Here is a 15,175-nt window from a genome sequence, read left to right as displayed (position 1 = left end):
CTCCAGACAGAACAAGGCGAGGGGGAGAGGGGCAGGGAGGGAATAGAGAGGTCACTCAGGGGAGGGGATCAGTGGAAGGTCAAGAGCACAGAGGCATGAACAAGAGGCCGGGATTGAGTGTGTGGGCCTGGTGCAGTAAGAAACGAACAAGTAGGTGGCAACCAGATCTTGAAGAGTCTGGTGTTTAATGCTTACGTCTCTACTGCTCTCTAGCTTGGACTGTGATCCAAATACTGTTAGGGAGTGATAAGGAGTTAATATGTTCCGATCAATCTGAGTGGTTCTTGTACTCTGTGACCGCCAGCTAATTCAACTGTCCACTAAGACTGTGAGTTCCTTTATGAAACTTGGAGCCTTGGTGACCATTAAAAGTGGGGAATAGAGTGCAAATACCTTTAGTCAAAATCTCTCTTATGCCACTTCATCCTTCATGTCATTGTCTACATTTTTGTTTTTTTTTTATTGTGAAAAATATAAAAAGTTATACAGACATATAAAAAGTTAACAGAATAGGATCATGAACTTCCTTCCCTTACTCACCTTCAACGATTATCAACATTCTTGTTTTATTTATTCCTCTACTCATGTCCCACCCCCGTTCAGTTATTATTATTATTGTCATTATTATTCTTACTATAACTAGGTATCAGTTACATATATCCAAATGTACAAGTCTTAGGTCTATGTTTTGACAGACAGGTACACTGTGTAATCTACATCCCATCACAATATAGAACATTTGCATCTTCCTCCAAAATTCTCTTCTATCTCTTTCCAGTCTCCCCCTATCCCCCCTCTACCCCCAGCTGAAAAAACAAAACCAAACATTGCCCTATTTTTTTTTTATCTTAGATAAAGTTTCGCCTGTTTTAGAACATATATGATGCAATGTCCTGTAAGTTACTCTTGTTTTTGGCTTCTTTCACTCAACTTAATGTTTGTGAGATTTATCCAGGTTGTTGAGCCTATCAATAGCTCCCTCCATTGGGTTGCTCAGCAGCACGTCATTGTAGGTATTTACTACAATTTATTATCTTCTCTTATCAGGGATATTTTGGTTGTTTCCGGTTCTGTGCTATTGTGAATGACGTTGCTGTGAACATTCTTGCTCTGCATTGTTTCGTAAAGCCATTTTCATTTGTCTAGGATAAACCTCTAGAAGTGGAATTACTGAGTTTAAAGATAGGTATATGTTTAACTTCATCAGAAACAGCCAGTTTCCCAAAGTGGTTGTAGCAGCCGTGTGTCCAAGTTTCAGCTGCACTGCATCCCTGCTGACATTTGATATTGTCTGCCTTTGATTTTAGCCATTCTCGTGAGTCTGTGGTGGTATCGCATTGTGGTTTTTATTTGCATTTCTCTGATGCCTGATGATGGTGAACATTTTATTTTTCATCTGTTTATTGGTCATATATCTTTTTTTGTCTGTTAGTAAGGTCTTTTGCCCGTTTTTAATTGGGTTGTCTTTTCATGATTGAGTTATAGTAGTTCTTTACATATATTCTGGATACATATTGTCAGATGCATTAGTTTTGGGAGCACTTTCTCTCACTCTATGTCCTACCTATTTATTTTCTTAACAGTGTGTTTTGATGAGCAAAATTTTATTTTCAATTGCACCTAACAAATTTTTGTGTCTTGCTTTCTGTGTCCTGTCTACAAAATCTTTACTAATCTTCAGATTGAGAATATATTCTATGTTTCCTTCTCAAAGCTTTATACCTTTAGCTTTTATATTTAGGTTCATGGCCCATCCCCCCTGAAATTAATCTTTGTTTATGGTGTGAAGTTGGGGCTGAGGTTCATTTTTTTTTTTCCATATAGATGTCCATTTCTAGCACCATTAGTTGTAAAGACTTCCCTTCCCCTGTTGAATTGTTTTGGTACATTGGATGAAAAGCTCTTGTCCAAGTTGGGATCTATTCCTGAACTCTGTTCTGTTCCTTGACCTGCTTGTATATCCTTATACCAATATTACACTGTTTTGATTACTATAATTTTATGGTAAGTCTTGAGTCAGGTAGTATAGGAAGTACATTTTTGCTCTTCTTTTTCAGGATTCTTTCAGCTATTCTAGGTCCTCTGTATTTCCACATAAACTTTAAAAGTCACCTTGTCCATTTTCATTAAAAAGCCTGCTGAGATCATGAATTATTTATAAATTATTTGGGGGAGCATTAAATTCGGAACAACATTGAACCCATGAACATATTTCCTCATTTATTTAGGCCTCTTCAATTTCTCTCAGCAGTGTTTTTGTTTTTAGTGTGGCTGTTTTTCACGTCTTTTATTAAATGTGTTACTAAGTACTTTGTTATTTGATACAATTGATTTTATTTTTTATTTTTTTTAAAGATTTTATTTATTTGACAGAGAGGGAGAGAAAGAGAGCACAAGCAGGGGGAATGAGAGAGGGAGAAGCAGGCTCGATCCCAGGACTCCGGGGTCACAATCTGAGCCGAAGGCAGATGCTTGACCAACTGAGCCACCTAGGCGCCCCTACATCGATTTTACATATCAATCTTAGACTCTGAGACATTGCTATACTCACAAGCCTTTTAACACCCGGTTCCTGAGCACCACGGCCTTTGCCCCCTTCATGTTTGTATGACTTCTTAGACTTGGATGTCTTTGGCATCCGTGTCTGCCCCTAAAGAGGGCCAGGGTGAATGCCACAGCATTTGTGAAGTCTTCCGACACCACCCCACTTGGATGCAGATAGTCCCTCCTCTGAGAGTCTGTTTGAGCACTTCTCACTACGCAGGTCTTTAATGAACCGTTCTGCAAAGGCAAGAGCTGTACATTATCTCCTTTCTGTCCCCACGATACCTAGCATGGTGCCTTGGTTCCCGATTTAGGAGTGGGTTTTTTCAACATTTCTCTTGGGATGTATAGGGGATGATGTAGTTCTTGGGTGAGGTGGGGCCGAGGTGAGGTTGTGGGGAGGCAGGAGATCCTTATAGGCAATTTCTGTCAGTTGGGAATAATCCCGGAGGTGTAGCCCAAAGAGGGAAATTAGGCCTTCTTCCTATTGAAAACAATGTTTACCAGCGGGCCATCTGCTTCCATTCTCAGTGACTTCGGCTTTTGCTGCTGACCTTGAATGTTTGTAGATTACGTTTCTTTTTACTTCCTTTTTGTTTTCTAGGTGGCTGATTGTGCTTGGGATGAAACAATAAAGATATATGATCCTGTTTGCCTCACTATGCCAGCCTGAGATGTACTCCCCCAGTCAGAAGCAAAGGAGACTGGCTGAGAGCTACTTAGCAGGAAATAAATTAACTATCGATATAGTACTAGTGCTTTTATGTGCTATTCAAAATTTCAAATTTTAATTTACCCTGGAATAATTTTGCGGCAGCTGATAAAGACTTTGGCTCACTATTTAAGCCTGGTACATAAGCCATATTTCTTAAGATCCAAGGAATAATTGAAGTTATGGTACCTCTTGTAGTGTCTATTGAAATGTAATCTCTGTATTGTAAAATGGGTTAAAATATGGGAGATCTGTAGATTATATTGATAGTGATATATTTCATTTTTAATTTGTCATTTTTGATGTAAAATATAATCACTGCTGTTGGTAAAAATTAAAATAAACTACATCTCTTGAGTACTTATGATTTTATGACATCCTAGCAAGGTTGCTTTTTCTAATACAGTATTATATATGAATACAATACTATATATAGTATAGAGATATCTGTGGTTCAGTAACAGGGCTCTAATATAGATTTGATTTATTCAGCAGCATTTATTGAGCATCTACTATGTTCTTGACACACAGACTGAATGAATTTGTCTCAAGGACTGGTGGCATGTTTTAAGAACTTGGAATGCTGTGAGTTAAAAGCTTACATGTTTTTTACATTTCTTCAAATCTTTTTAGATGTTATAACCTTAGCCCTATATTTCTCTCTTCCTACTTCTCTACTATCAATTAAAAAAAAAAAACCCAAAACTGGCCACTGGGCAAAAAGTCTTAGGTCCTACTAAGTTTCAAGCAGTTACCCTTGAAACTATCCCTAAGTAATGCCATAAACCCTCCTCAGTCAGTACCTCCCTAAATCTCCTTGAAAAATCCCTAAGTGCAGATGACCTGTAAAAAAAAAAAAAAAAAAAAGTGGAAAGGGAAACGTTGGTAAAACAAACAACTTTGCATAATATTTATATTTTTATATAATATTAAAATAAAAATGGCAAAAATTGTCATTAAATTTTTAACAAGTTTTTGAAAATTTTAAAGAGCAAAATATATTTGTAGTAACACAACAAAAACTAGACTATATATATATAGTCTAATATATATATTTACATTACATATTTGTTTACTTGTTCCAGAAAAAAAAAATTTGACAGCTTACCACATAAAAAAACAAGACCACATAAGAGACTTGTCAAAAGGGACATAAAGTGAAGCCGTGAGTGGAACTTGAACATCTATGCCTCAAAGTCCTAGAAGGTTGCTCCCAGCAGCATAACTGGGAAGCCTGGTTGAGTACACAATTCAGTGCCCAAGACCTAACAGCAAGGACTTTGTCCTGTCGCAGGCGTGGCCCTAGTACCATACCTGGTGCACAGAAGGTGCTCACGAAATATTTGTTACATGAATGAATGTACTCAGGGAAAAGTACAACTCTTTTTAGTTCTTAGACCAATCAGTACATATTGTTTTTGGGAGGCCCCATAGAGAGGACACTACTTTCATAACAAGAGTATAATGTGAGGATCAGGCGGTCAGACACATCCTTAGGGCTGTCATGATGATAAAGCTCATGGAGCTGTTTCTCAGTTCCTTCCAGAACGAGAGGCATCACACTAAGCACAGTTCAGTAAAAGCAGGTTCACAGTGGGGGTCTCTATCAGCTGGATTTACCATAGACCTTTAAAAAAGACCACCCAGCTCCCATTTACAATGAAGCAAAATTACCTACTTATTTTCCTTTGAGAATGCAAGAGATTTTATTAAAATAATGGATCATGTATCTTTTGAAACACGTACTTGTGATTTAAAAATGAACATCTCTCTTGATTATCCCCCCTCGATTTTAAGGATGTGAGAGACGTCTGGAACAATAACTCCTTAATACTTAACTCTGGTGCTTGGAGTCCCTCAATATGAAAGAGTGTGGGTGAATGTTAATTTTTTTATTTTAGTTTTTTTAAGATTCTATTTATTTGACAGAGAGAGCACAAGAAGGGGCAACATCAGGCAGAGGGAGAGGGAGAAGCAGCCTCCCCACTGAGCAGGGAGCCCAATGCGGGGGCGTGATCCCAGGATCCTGGGATCATGACCTGAGCCGAAGGCAGTCACCTAACCGACTGAGCCACCCGGGCGCCCCAAGTGTGGGTGAATGTTTATCCAGTGGGTTCCCTGGAGCTAGGATTGGAAAACTAGAAGGAAAGGTGCTGGATTCTCTCCTGGAAGAGAATTTCCAAGAGCTTTAAGCTTGGTGGTTCACAAGCCAAGCAGCCTCTGGACAGCATTGGTCTCTAGGCCCCTGAGCTCTTAGCTGTCGTCCTGCCCGCCTCTCCAACTTCTCCTGTGATCTGGGCACAATGTGAGAGGATTTCTGCATATTAGTCCTTTTGATTGACCTAACGTCCCTGCAAGGAAGCCCTCCCAGTTTTCCAGACAAAGAAATGAAGAAATGAAGCTCTCTCAGGAGTCTAGGAGCCAACAAGTATAGAGTTGGAATGTGAACTCTGCTGTGGCTAGATCTGAAGTCTAAGTTGCTAAGAAGCTGACCCTGGGTCTGGAGTGACCCTATCAAGGTATGTCACCCCCAGAAAGATCCAGGCTGAGAGCCCACTGTCTCTTCCACCTCTGGCACTTTTTAACTGACCAACTTGGCTGTCTTGTGGCTCTTCCAAAAAGGAACTCATTAGTTCCTTCGCAGGCCTCTTCTTGAGTGAGATAATCCACTTCCAATATTTTTTACTTCCATGTATTTACTGAAAACTTCCAAATCTGTAGCCCCTGCCTCCCCCATCCAGGTCCCCCATAGCCTTTATGCTCCTTTTCTTCTAACCACACTGGTCTTGCTCCCTAATGGGCTCCTCTGGCACGTGCTTTCCCATTTGTTGCCGGTACTGTCCACCCAGGCGCTCACGCTGAAGAGTTAAATGCCATTCTTGTCCCTTCCCTTTGCCCACCTCTCTACTCCAAGTCAAATCACAGAAGTCCTCTCCCCGAACCCCTAAATACTTCTCCATTCTGTCTCCTCCCTTCAATCCAACCACCACTGCCCTGGTTCAAGCCATTGTTAAGTTTTTTCTGGACAGTCCGAGCAGACGATCCCTCCCTAAGTGAGGGGTCTGTTTCTAGTTTTGTGCCCTCAGAGCCATCCTCCCCAACACAGCTGCTGGAGACAGATCTAAAAATGCGATCTGATTACATCAATTTGAGTGTAAAACCTTTCTCTGCATATAGGATTGCCTACAGGAAAAAGTTCCAGCTCACGAATCAGACAGCCGCTGTCCTTTGGGACCAGCCCCTGCCTCTCTCTGCAGCATTGCTTCCCTGCACGTGGTCACCCGCTTTGTGCTCCAAACACGGGTGTGCTCACAGACTCCCTGTATAAATAATGCAGGTTTTCATTTCTGTTTTTGTCCAACGTAGTCCACATGCCTGGTTTGCCCTGCTCTTGGCTCAGTGAATTCTTCTTTTTGATTAAAGTATAGTTTGACACATAACGTTACGTTAGTTTCAGGTATGCGTTGGTTTGACAAATTCTTTCCCCCTCATTCGAAAGTTATGAGAAATGACTAAAGAAAAAGACTGACAATATACAAAAAGGAGCAAAACACACCATTAGCAAAGCTAAGATATATTGGAAGGTATATTTGCAACATATGTAACGAATTGTTTAATAGCCATAATTTATAAAGAGCTCTCAAAAATCACTGAGACAACCAAACATAAAAGTGGACAAAGGATATCAAAGATAATTAACAGATGTAAAAGTGCAAATGTTTAATGCACTTCAAAAACGGTGCCCAGACTTTGTTTTATTGACCACAAAGAAATGCAAATTAAAATGGGATTCCGTTTTTTTGGTTTTTTTTTTTTTTTTTGGCTTAGCATTTTGGCAAACACTAAAATACTGATAATATTAAGTTAAAGTGAGAGCACTGTTGGGGCGCCTGGCTGGCTCGGTTGAGGGTCCAACTCTTGATTTCGGCTCAGGTCATGATCTCAGGGTGGTGGGGTGAATCCCCAGGGCAGGCTCTGCACTTAGAGGGGAGTCTGCTTGAGATTCTCTCTCCCTCTCCCTCTGCCCCTTCTCTACAACTCTGCTCACACCCCCCGCCCCGCATGCTCATGCTCTCTTTTGCTCTCTCTAAAATAAATAAATCTTAAAAAAAAAAAAAAAGTGAGAGCACTGTTATACACCTGTTTGGAAGGCAGTTTGGCAGTAAAGATTTTAAATTACTGGTTGACTCAGCAGTTCCAGTTCTAGAATTCCCTGTCTGTATGTCTCCACCCCAAATACATACAGAGTATATAAGAACAAATGTCCAAGGGTATTCATTATATCATTGTTTGGTAACGTCTAGATGCCTGTCTACAGAAGAAAGGTTATACTATGGAACAATCATCAGAAAGAATAAGGTAGAACTATGTGTCCTGACATGAAAAATACCTTGCTATCGATCGGTGTATTAGTTACCTATTTCTGTATAACAGGCGCCCCAAAACCTAGCAGCTTAAAACAACAGACATTTATTTTAGAGTTTCCATAGGTCAGGAATCCAAGGGTGGCTTGGCTGAGTGGTTTTGGCTCAGGTTTTGGCATGACAGTGCAGGTAAGCTGTCACCTGGGGCTGCAGGTATCTGAAAGCTCCACTGGGGCTCAAGAATCAGCTTCCAAAGTCACTCACGTGGTTGTTAGCAGGCACCCACCATGCGGGCCCCTCCACAAGTTGCCTGAGTGTCTCCATAACATAGCATCTGGCTTCCTCCCTGCGGAGTGACAGAAAGAAAGTTCAAGATGGAAGCTTCAGTCTTTTATAACCTAATCTCAGCAAGTGACACCATCACTTCTGTGTCTTACTGGTCACACAGACCAGCCCCAGTACAATGTAGGAGGGATTGACCAAAGGTGTGACTACGAGGAAGCAGGGATCTTGGGGGCTAACCTGCCCACCATACACTTTTTAAAATAGTAAATTACACACAAATAGGTCGATGTCCTAGTTTTATCATTTTTTTTTAAAAGGGGATTATGTACGTATAAATAGATACGTAAGAAAACCGTAAAGGTTTGCACTAGTAGCCAGCTCTGTGTAGTGGGGTTGGTCTGGGGTTGGGGTGGGGAATATTGAAGATAGCATGTTCAATTATTGTTCTAAAGTCTGCTTTCCTTGTACATACTATAATGGGAATGGGTTACTTTTACTATTAAAAATAATGAAATAAGACCATATTTCCTTCTCCAGGATGTCTTTTCTGATACCTCTGGAGAAAGCTGATTTTATTGTCCTCTTTATTGCTCTCGCTTCTGCCACGGGCCCCACTGTTGCATAAGCCTCATTGTGTTGTCTCACCTGCACCTGTGAATCCCGAAGAGCTCAGATGAGTGCTCATCTTTGAATTCTCTGTGGCTAACCAACTGCCTGGCCCCAAATACTCGCTCTCTTTCTATATATGTTTGCCAAACGAATGACCTAAAGGATTTATTTAATGCCATCAATATGTATTAAGTAGCTCCAAAGTTAATGGAGCTTGATATCAGTAGGTCCAATAGCTTTTTGACCTTCAGATCTACATTCTTCTTCAATTAACCTTGCTAAACATAGTATTCTTGTTTTTCCCATTTTTCTTTAGGAGCTCATCTAGTAATTGGTGTGGGAGATGGTATTAATTTTTTTAAAATGAAAGTCCTAATGGAAAAGAATTATATGCAATAAAGTAGAGAAAATGAACTGTTTCATGCCAATGCAGGTTTCAAGTATTAAGCTAAATTTTCTTGCCTAAATGAGAAGGGTAAGATAGCTGAATCAGCCCCAAATCTTTTACCTAATGTTAGTATCACAAATGGAAGCAATTATAATTGCTGGCAGAAATGAATCATTCCAAAACTGGGTCTATGTAGACAGTTCTTTATTGTGTTCACTTAAGATGGCTTTTATTGGAATGGTCCCCAGAAGCAGAGATCTGTTATTTGCTGATTTCTTTAAAAAGTTCATCTTCAAGGGTTTTTTTTTAATCTGAGTATACTTTGTTTATATGCTTCTACTACACACATATACATAATGTGACCTGCTGCTTCAGACCCCTTTTCCTAAAGAAAGAACATCACTTGAAAAACAGTCCATGAAATGGCCAATATTGTGTAACCATAGCCGTTAGCAACAAAAACAAAGAATTTCCCAGGGAACCAGAAGCACGGGTTTCAGTAAATTGCTTTTCAGTGTTATTCCTGGAAAGTTGACACACTGAGCCATTTGCAAACATTTTCTTGAGTGTCGACCTGAGGGGGGCAGGGAGGTGGCCCTACTAGGCCCTGGGCAGGACTGGTTGAAACCTAGATCTCTCCCACCAATGTGAGCTCCCAGCACATGCAAAGCTGGCCCAGAATAAGGACTGCAGTGATGCTGCCAGTCCCTGGTGGAAATTATTTTTCTGCTCTGGTAAAAATAATCGCGGCTTCAATATCCGGGCTGGAAGTGCCGCGTTCAGCACAGAGGGGGAAGTATGGAGGAGAAAACAAAAGAATCACTAAAGAAACGGTTCGTGTATACTAGTTTGTGCAGCAGTTAAGGGTTCGGAGGTTGGGATCCCGATGGCAATGGGTGGCTAGGAAAAGTGAAGGAAAGGGAGAGGTGGTGCGCAGCAATTTCAGGCTCTCTTCCTCGCTCCCAAACCCTGGCCAAGTCCGTAATTTTAAAGTAGCGCGAAAACTGAACTGTCTGGCTTTTAGCTGTTACCTCGGCCGAGCGAACCCCTTTGCTGCTGCTGGGTTTCCGTGTCCGGGTGTTACTTTCCAGGGAACGAAATTCAGATCGAAGGGTCACAGAAGCCTTGTGCCCGCAGAAAATAATTTCCTACTTTTCTTAGCCAGATAGAAAGTAAACAGTTCTCAAGTCCTGCAGGGCCCCCCGGGAGGTAAGAGGTAGGGGTTGTCCCGCTCCCCAAAGCCGCCAACGACAGCCCGGCAGGCTGCGGTCGGTTCCCCAGGTTCCAGAGAAAGCTACACCTAGTCTCGGCGCGGTCTTGGCCCCGGGTTCCTGCCCCCGCTACGCCCTCCCTCCCCTGCCAACGACCGCCCCCCCCCCCCCCCGCGCGCATCTCCCAGCCAGTCGCTGCCCGCCCACCCCTGGGGCACCGTCGCCCCTGTGATGCCCCAGATCGGTGGAGGGTTCTCCCTCCAGAGACTTAGCTTCTGCTTTTATGCTTATTTCACATCTTTGCCCCACTTGGAACGTGTGCCCTGCCTCCGCCCCCAGGCTCTGCAGTCCGGCGAGGCCAAGGAGCGCCCCCCCGCCCAAACTCCCCCAGAGCCACGCGAGTCATCCCAAGTCCCTCTCTGGAAGGCGCACAGACTGGAGAGCGCGCTGCCGGCCACGGGAAGAGGCCAGGCTTGGCGCCCTAAAGCACGCTGGGGCGGTGTCCTGGGGCCGTGGGTTTCTTCAATGTGGGGGTGCCGGCGCGGGAGCATCAGGGAGCCCCGCAGCCGGCTGGCACCGACTTTTTCCCCTTTCCTGGCCGGCAGCTGGACAAGGTCCCGCGGCTGCGCCTGTAGGGACGGCGGGTAGAAAAGCCACTTGAAGCTCGGGGGAGGGAAGGGAAGGGTTGGGGCTGAGGGTGCTGTCACTTGTTGCGGCTAGTAAGCTCGACCCTGGGGCGCTGTTGTTTCTACCATCTTTAGCTGTGCCCGGGATCCCGCAACCCGCGCTCCTGGGCTCGGCGCTGGAAAGAAGAGGCCAGCGGGAGTAGCTGGCCTGGCGGGAGGAGAGGGGGCGGCGCCGGGAGAGCCCGCCCGGATGGGCGCTGGGCTGCCGGAGAGGTGCGAGTCGGGTCCCGCTAGCGGCAGCTGCCCGGGCTTCCAGGAGCAGAGCGTCCGCCCTGGCTGGGAAACCGCGCGGGACACAACCCATCGCAGCTCGTCACATACTTACAGATCGCTGTCGCTAGGTTTCCCGCCACTCCTCTCAGACCAGCCCCCCACCCCTGCCACTTTTCGGAGTCCCCCGCCCTCGTCACTGCCTCCCGGGAGCTGCGGGGCAGTCGGACGCGAAGCGGCGGAGCCGCAAGGACGCCTGGCTGGAGCTGCCCTCTGCAGCGAGCCGGCGCCCCCTGCCCTTCCGCGCGGCGTTGGGCGGGCACCCCCGCCGCCCTCGCTCCGCTGCTCGCGGCTCTCTTCCCGGCTCTCCTTCTGCAGGTCCCGGAGCTCCGCCACCACCGGGTGCGGCGCGGCCGGCGCGATGCGGCAGCTGTGCCGGGGCCGCGTGCTGGGCATCTCGGTGGCTATCGCGCATGGGGTCTTCTCTGGCTCCCTCAACATCCTGCTCAAGTTCCTCATCAGCCGCTACCAGTTCTCCTTCCTGACCCTGGTGCAGTGCCTGACCAGCTCCACCGCGGCGCTGAGCCTGGAGCTGCTGCGGCGCCTGGGGCTCATCGCCGTGCCCCCCTTCGGCCTGAGCCTGGCGCGCTCCTTCGCGGGGGTCGCAGTGCTCTCCACGCTGCAGTCCAGCCTCACGCTCTGGTCCCTGCGCGGCCTCAGCCTGCCCATGTACGTGGTCTTCAAGCGCTGCCTGCCCCTGGTCACCATGCTCATCGGCGTTCTGGTGCTCAAGAACGGCGCGCCCTCGCCCGGGGTGCTCGCGGCCGTACTCATCACCACCTGCGGCGCCGCCCTGGCAGGTGAGCGGGACCCGCGCCCACCCCCGGCCCACCCTACCCCACCGGACAGAGACTGCGGGGATCACCTAGTGCAAGGCCCTCACTTCCAGATGGGGAGACTGAGGCAGAGGGAGGCTTGAATGTGGGTGCTCGGTTCGCAAACGGGACTTCTGAGACCACGCCGAGCCTTTCCCAGCGCTCCGACCTCCTCCTTTAGAGCGCACCCCTCCCCCCAGTCCCGGCTTCCGACCCCCGCCCCTGCCTAAACCGGTATCGCCCTCTCCACCTTCCCTTCCCCCCCTCCCCCCGCCTCCCCTCTCCTCCGCCCTGCCTCGCTTCCTTCCTCCAGGAGGGGTGGGGGAGCCGCCTGAGCCTGGGAACTGGAGCCCCCAGGCTGAGTCGGAAGGAGGGGGGCGTTGAACTTCCCTGGGTCACGCGGGGCTGGAGTGGTGGGGGTCGGGGGACAATGGAAACCAAGCTTGAGCCGCGGAGGCTAGTTTGGGGTCTCTGGCGCCGCGCGAGGTGCTGAGGGAGAGAGGCAGAGGGGGCCGGATTGAGCCCCACGTGAGGGCCGAGCTTAAAGGACTAAGCCCGAACGGAGCCGACGGGAACGGGAAACGGGTCGGGAGAGAGAGGCGTTCGCTCGGCGACCAGCCCGCCCGGGGTAGAGGACACTAGCTGGGGATCCCTCTTTCTTCCGGAGCCCCACGGAGAGGGCAAGGGTACAACGCGCCTGGGTGACCTCCGTGCCTACCCCGAGGGCATCTGCGCTCTCCCGGGCCTTGGTCTTGGACAGAACTATCCAGGGTGCCCCGGGGATATGGCAGGGAAGGCGCCTCCGATTATGCCTCGAACTGGGAATTGGCTGAACTTGGCTCTTGCGCTTTATACCCCTGGGCAGAGCTGGGACGCGAACCCTGTTTACTCACCAACCCTACGCGTTGCCCCAGTGAATACCCACCCTCGCCAACCCGGTGTCTTCTCTTTTTCCTTCTTGCCCTGGCTCCGCGGTTCTCCTGGGGCGCTCCAGGAGCCGGCGACCTGACCGGCGACCCCATCGGGTACGTAACGGGCGTGCTGGCAGTCCTGGTGCACGCCGCCTACCTGGTGCTCATCCAGAAGGCCAGCGCCGACACGGAGCACGGGCCGCTCACCGCGCAGTACGTCATCGCGGTGTCCGCCACCCCACTGCTGGTCGTCTGCTCCTTCGCCAGCACCGACTCTATCCACGCCTGGACCTTCCCTGGCTGGAAGGACCCGGCCATGGTCTGCATCTTCGTGGCCTGCATCTTGATCGGCTGCGCCATGAACTTCACCACGCTGCACTGCACCTACATCAACTCGGCGGTGACCACCAGCTTCGTAGGCGTGGTGAAGAGCATCGCCACCATCACAGTGGGCATGGTGGCCTTCAGCGATGTGGAACCCACCTCTCTGTTCATTGCCGGCGTGGTGGTGAACACTCTGGGCTCCATCATTTACTGTGTGGCCAAATTCGTGGAGACCAGAAAGCAAAGCAACTACGAAGACCTAGAGACGCAGCCCGGGGGCGAGGAAGCACAGCCAAGTGGAGATCAGCTGCCGTTCGTCATGGAGGAGCTACCCGCGGAGGACGGAAATGGCGGGTCAGCAGGTGGCCCCACTCAGAGGAGTGGGCAAGAGGCGAGGGGCAGCCCCAGAGGAGACCCGCAGGTGGCTAGGAGTTCGCAGAACACAGATGGCCCCGCGGAAGTGAGCAAGAGGTCATTGAAGGATGCTTACCTGGAAGTGTGGAGGTTAGTTAGGGGAACCAAGTATATGAAGAAGGATTATTTGATAGAAAACGAGGAGTTACCCAGTCCTTGAGAAGGAAATGCATGTGTGTATATATGTACATACACTTATTTTGTATGTTAGAGATACCATATTTTAATGAGGGGCCGCACAATTTTATCCTTTGAGGAGTGGGGAAGGGAAGCAAAGAAGGAAGCTGAAACGGACTGACAGCAACAGCGTGAGCACCCGTGTGAATTATTTAGTGTGAGTTTACCTGAGGCATCACAGAGACAAACGAGCGTGAAGCTTAAGGAAGGAACGCAGCGGTTCTGACTGCAGACTCCTGGCACATGAATTTTATGTCTTTATAACCATACCAAATATCTGCATGTACTTAGAGTTCCTCAACCCACCCCCTCCAAAGATGGAGTATAGACGGGATGCCCACACTGAATGAGCTCAAAGAGGACATACCCAGACACGTCTTCAGTGATAGCTAGAACTACAGGTTTTAGCCAACTGAGCGAGAGTATATTATTGAAATAATATATATACATATATATATCCTGAATTGATGTTTACCGTTTATAGTCATCTGAAATATCATGTTTACTCTAATCTTTCTTCACTTTTTAAAAAAATAAGTACTCTATTATTCTATTATATATTGGTAGAAAATGTTAAAGCTATTTTGAATATATGAGTTCTTAGCTTTAAGCCTGAAGTTTAAAGTTGGCTTTTAGTAATTATAAAACTATTTTAAAGGTTGTTTGGGTTCATTGCCTCATAATATTTATTACTGAATGCCATAACCTTTTGAAAAGCCAGTTTTACTGTGTCCAATATTCTTTCAAGCAAATGCAAAGGCTGAACAATAATTCGGTATTAACTGAAGCCCAAACAGAAGTGAGTCCATCCAGTTAAGCTTGCTCTTTCGAGTCACCCTGCACATCCCAAACCCTGTTACAAAAACAGTAACTGCAATATTCACTCTATGATATTTTTCTATCTTACATTTGTCAAAATAAAGTTATGAGTCTATCTGCTAAAAGATACAGTGTTATAAATTTGTTTCAGGCACATTTATGTTCTATTGTTGCTGGGTAGCTTGCCTTAGTCTTCAATGTGTGATGTTGGGTATCTGCTATGTAGGGGCCACCCCATAGAGAAGTTCTTAAATTAGCAGGGCAGTTTACTTTAAAACAACAACAATAACAACCACAAAAACATTCCCATTTTCCAGTCAAGGAAACCGTTATAAGGTAAAATAAAATGCTGCCTCACGCTGCACTATGAAAGCCATCCACCACTGACGTCAGTTAACATGGAGCCTGAGATGTAATAGGAGAGTGCACGCAGAGGGCTGTCTTTCTTTCGGCCCCCTCCAGAGAGGTAATTTGAGAGAAGGCACTTTTATTATTTTTATTATTTTATTATTATTGCCAGCATGTTCCTGAGACTCTCAGATGGTAGTATCCTGTATTTTTCCTTATTTTTCAAAAAGCGAAACAAAACAAAAAGCAGAGTCAAAAATGGAAGTTTCAGCTTCATCAGGTTGGCTCTACAGGCTGG

General features: G+C 46.6%; 2 protein-coding genes across 2 annotated transcripts in view; both read left to right on the top strand.

The window, feature by feature from the left end:
- Positions 1–3,650, top strand: part of PEX7 (peroxisomal biogenesis factor 7) — an 82,946-nt gene extending 79,296 nt beyond the window's left edge. The window contains exon 10 of the mRNA XM_027603949.2: positions 3,149–3,650. Coding sequence (XP_027459750.1) covers positions 3,149–3,217 — 69 coding nt within the window. The 3' untranslated portion in view covers positions 3,218–3,650. The remainder of the gene's footprint in view (positions 1–3,148) is intronic.
- Positions 3,651–10,879: 7,229 nt separating this feature from the next.
- On the top strand, positions 10,880–14,644 carry SLC35D3 (solute carrier family 35 member D3). The gene is made up of 2 exons (XM_027602934.2): positions 10,880–11,869; positions 12,879–14,644. Exons 1-2 carry the CDS (start codon positions 10,990–10,992, stop codon positions 13,691–13,693), a joined length of 1,695 nt encoding a protein of 564 aa, XP_027458735.2. The 5' UTR covers positions 10,880–10,989; the 3' UTR covers positions 13,694–14,644.
- The last annotated feature ends 531 nt before the right edge of the window (positions 14,645–15,175 follow it).

Source organism: Zalophus californianus, chromosome 7, assembly GCF_009762305.2.
Source record: "Zalophus californianus isolate mZalCal1 chromosome 7, mZalCal1.pri.v2, whole genome shotgun sequence".
NCBI lineage: Eukaryota > Metazoa > Chordata > Mammalia > Carnivora > Otariidae > Zalophus > Zalophus californianus.
The sequence above is the reverse complement of the archived record's forward strand: the minus strand, read 5'-3'. Positions and strand labels throughout refer to the sequence as shown.

Coding starts and splice junctions, on each gene's coding strand:
- SLC35D3 (XM_027602934.2), top strand. CDS start 10,990: ATGGGCGCTGGGCTGCCGGAGAGGTGCGAGTCGGGTCCCGCTAGCGGC. Junction 11,870..12,878: donor CTGCGGCGCCGCCCTGGCAG/GTGAGCGGGACC, acceptor GGGGCGCTCCAG/GAGCCGGCGACCTGACCGGC.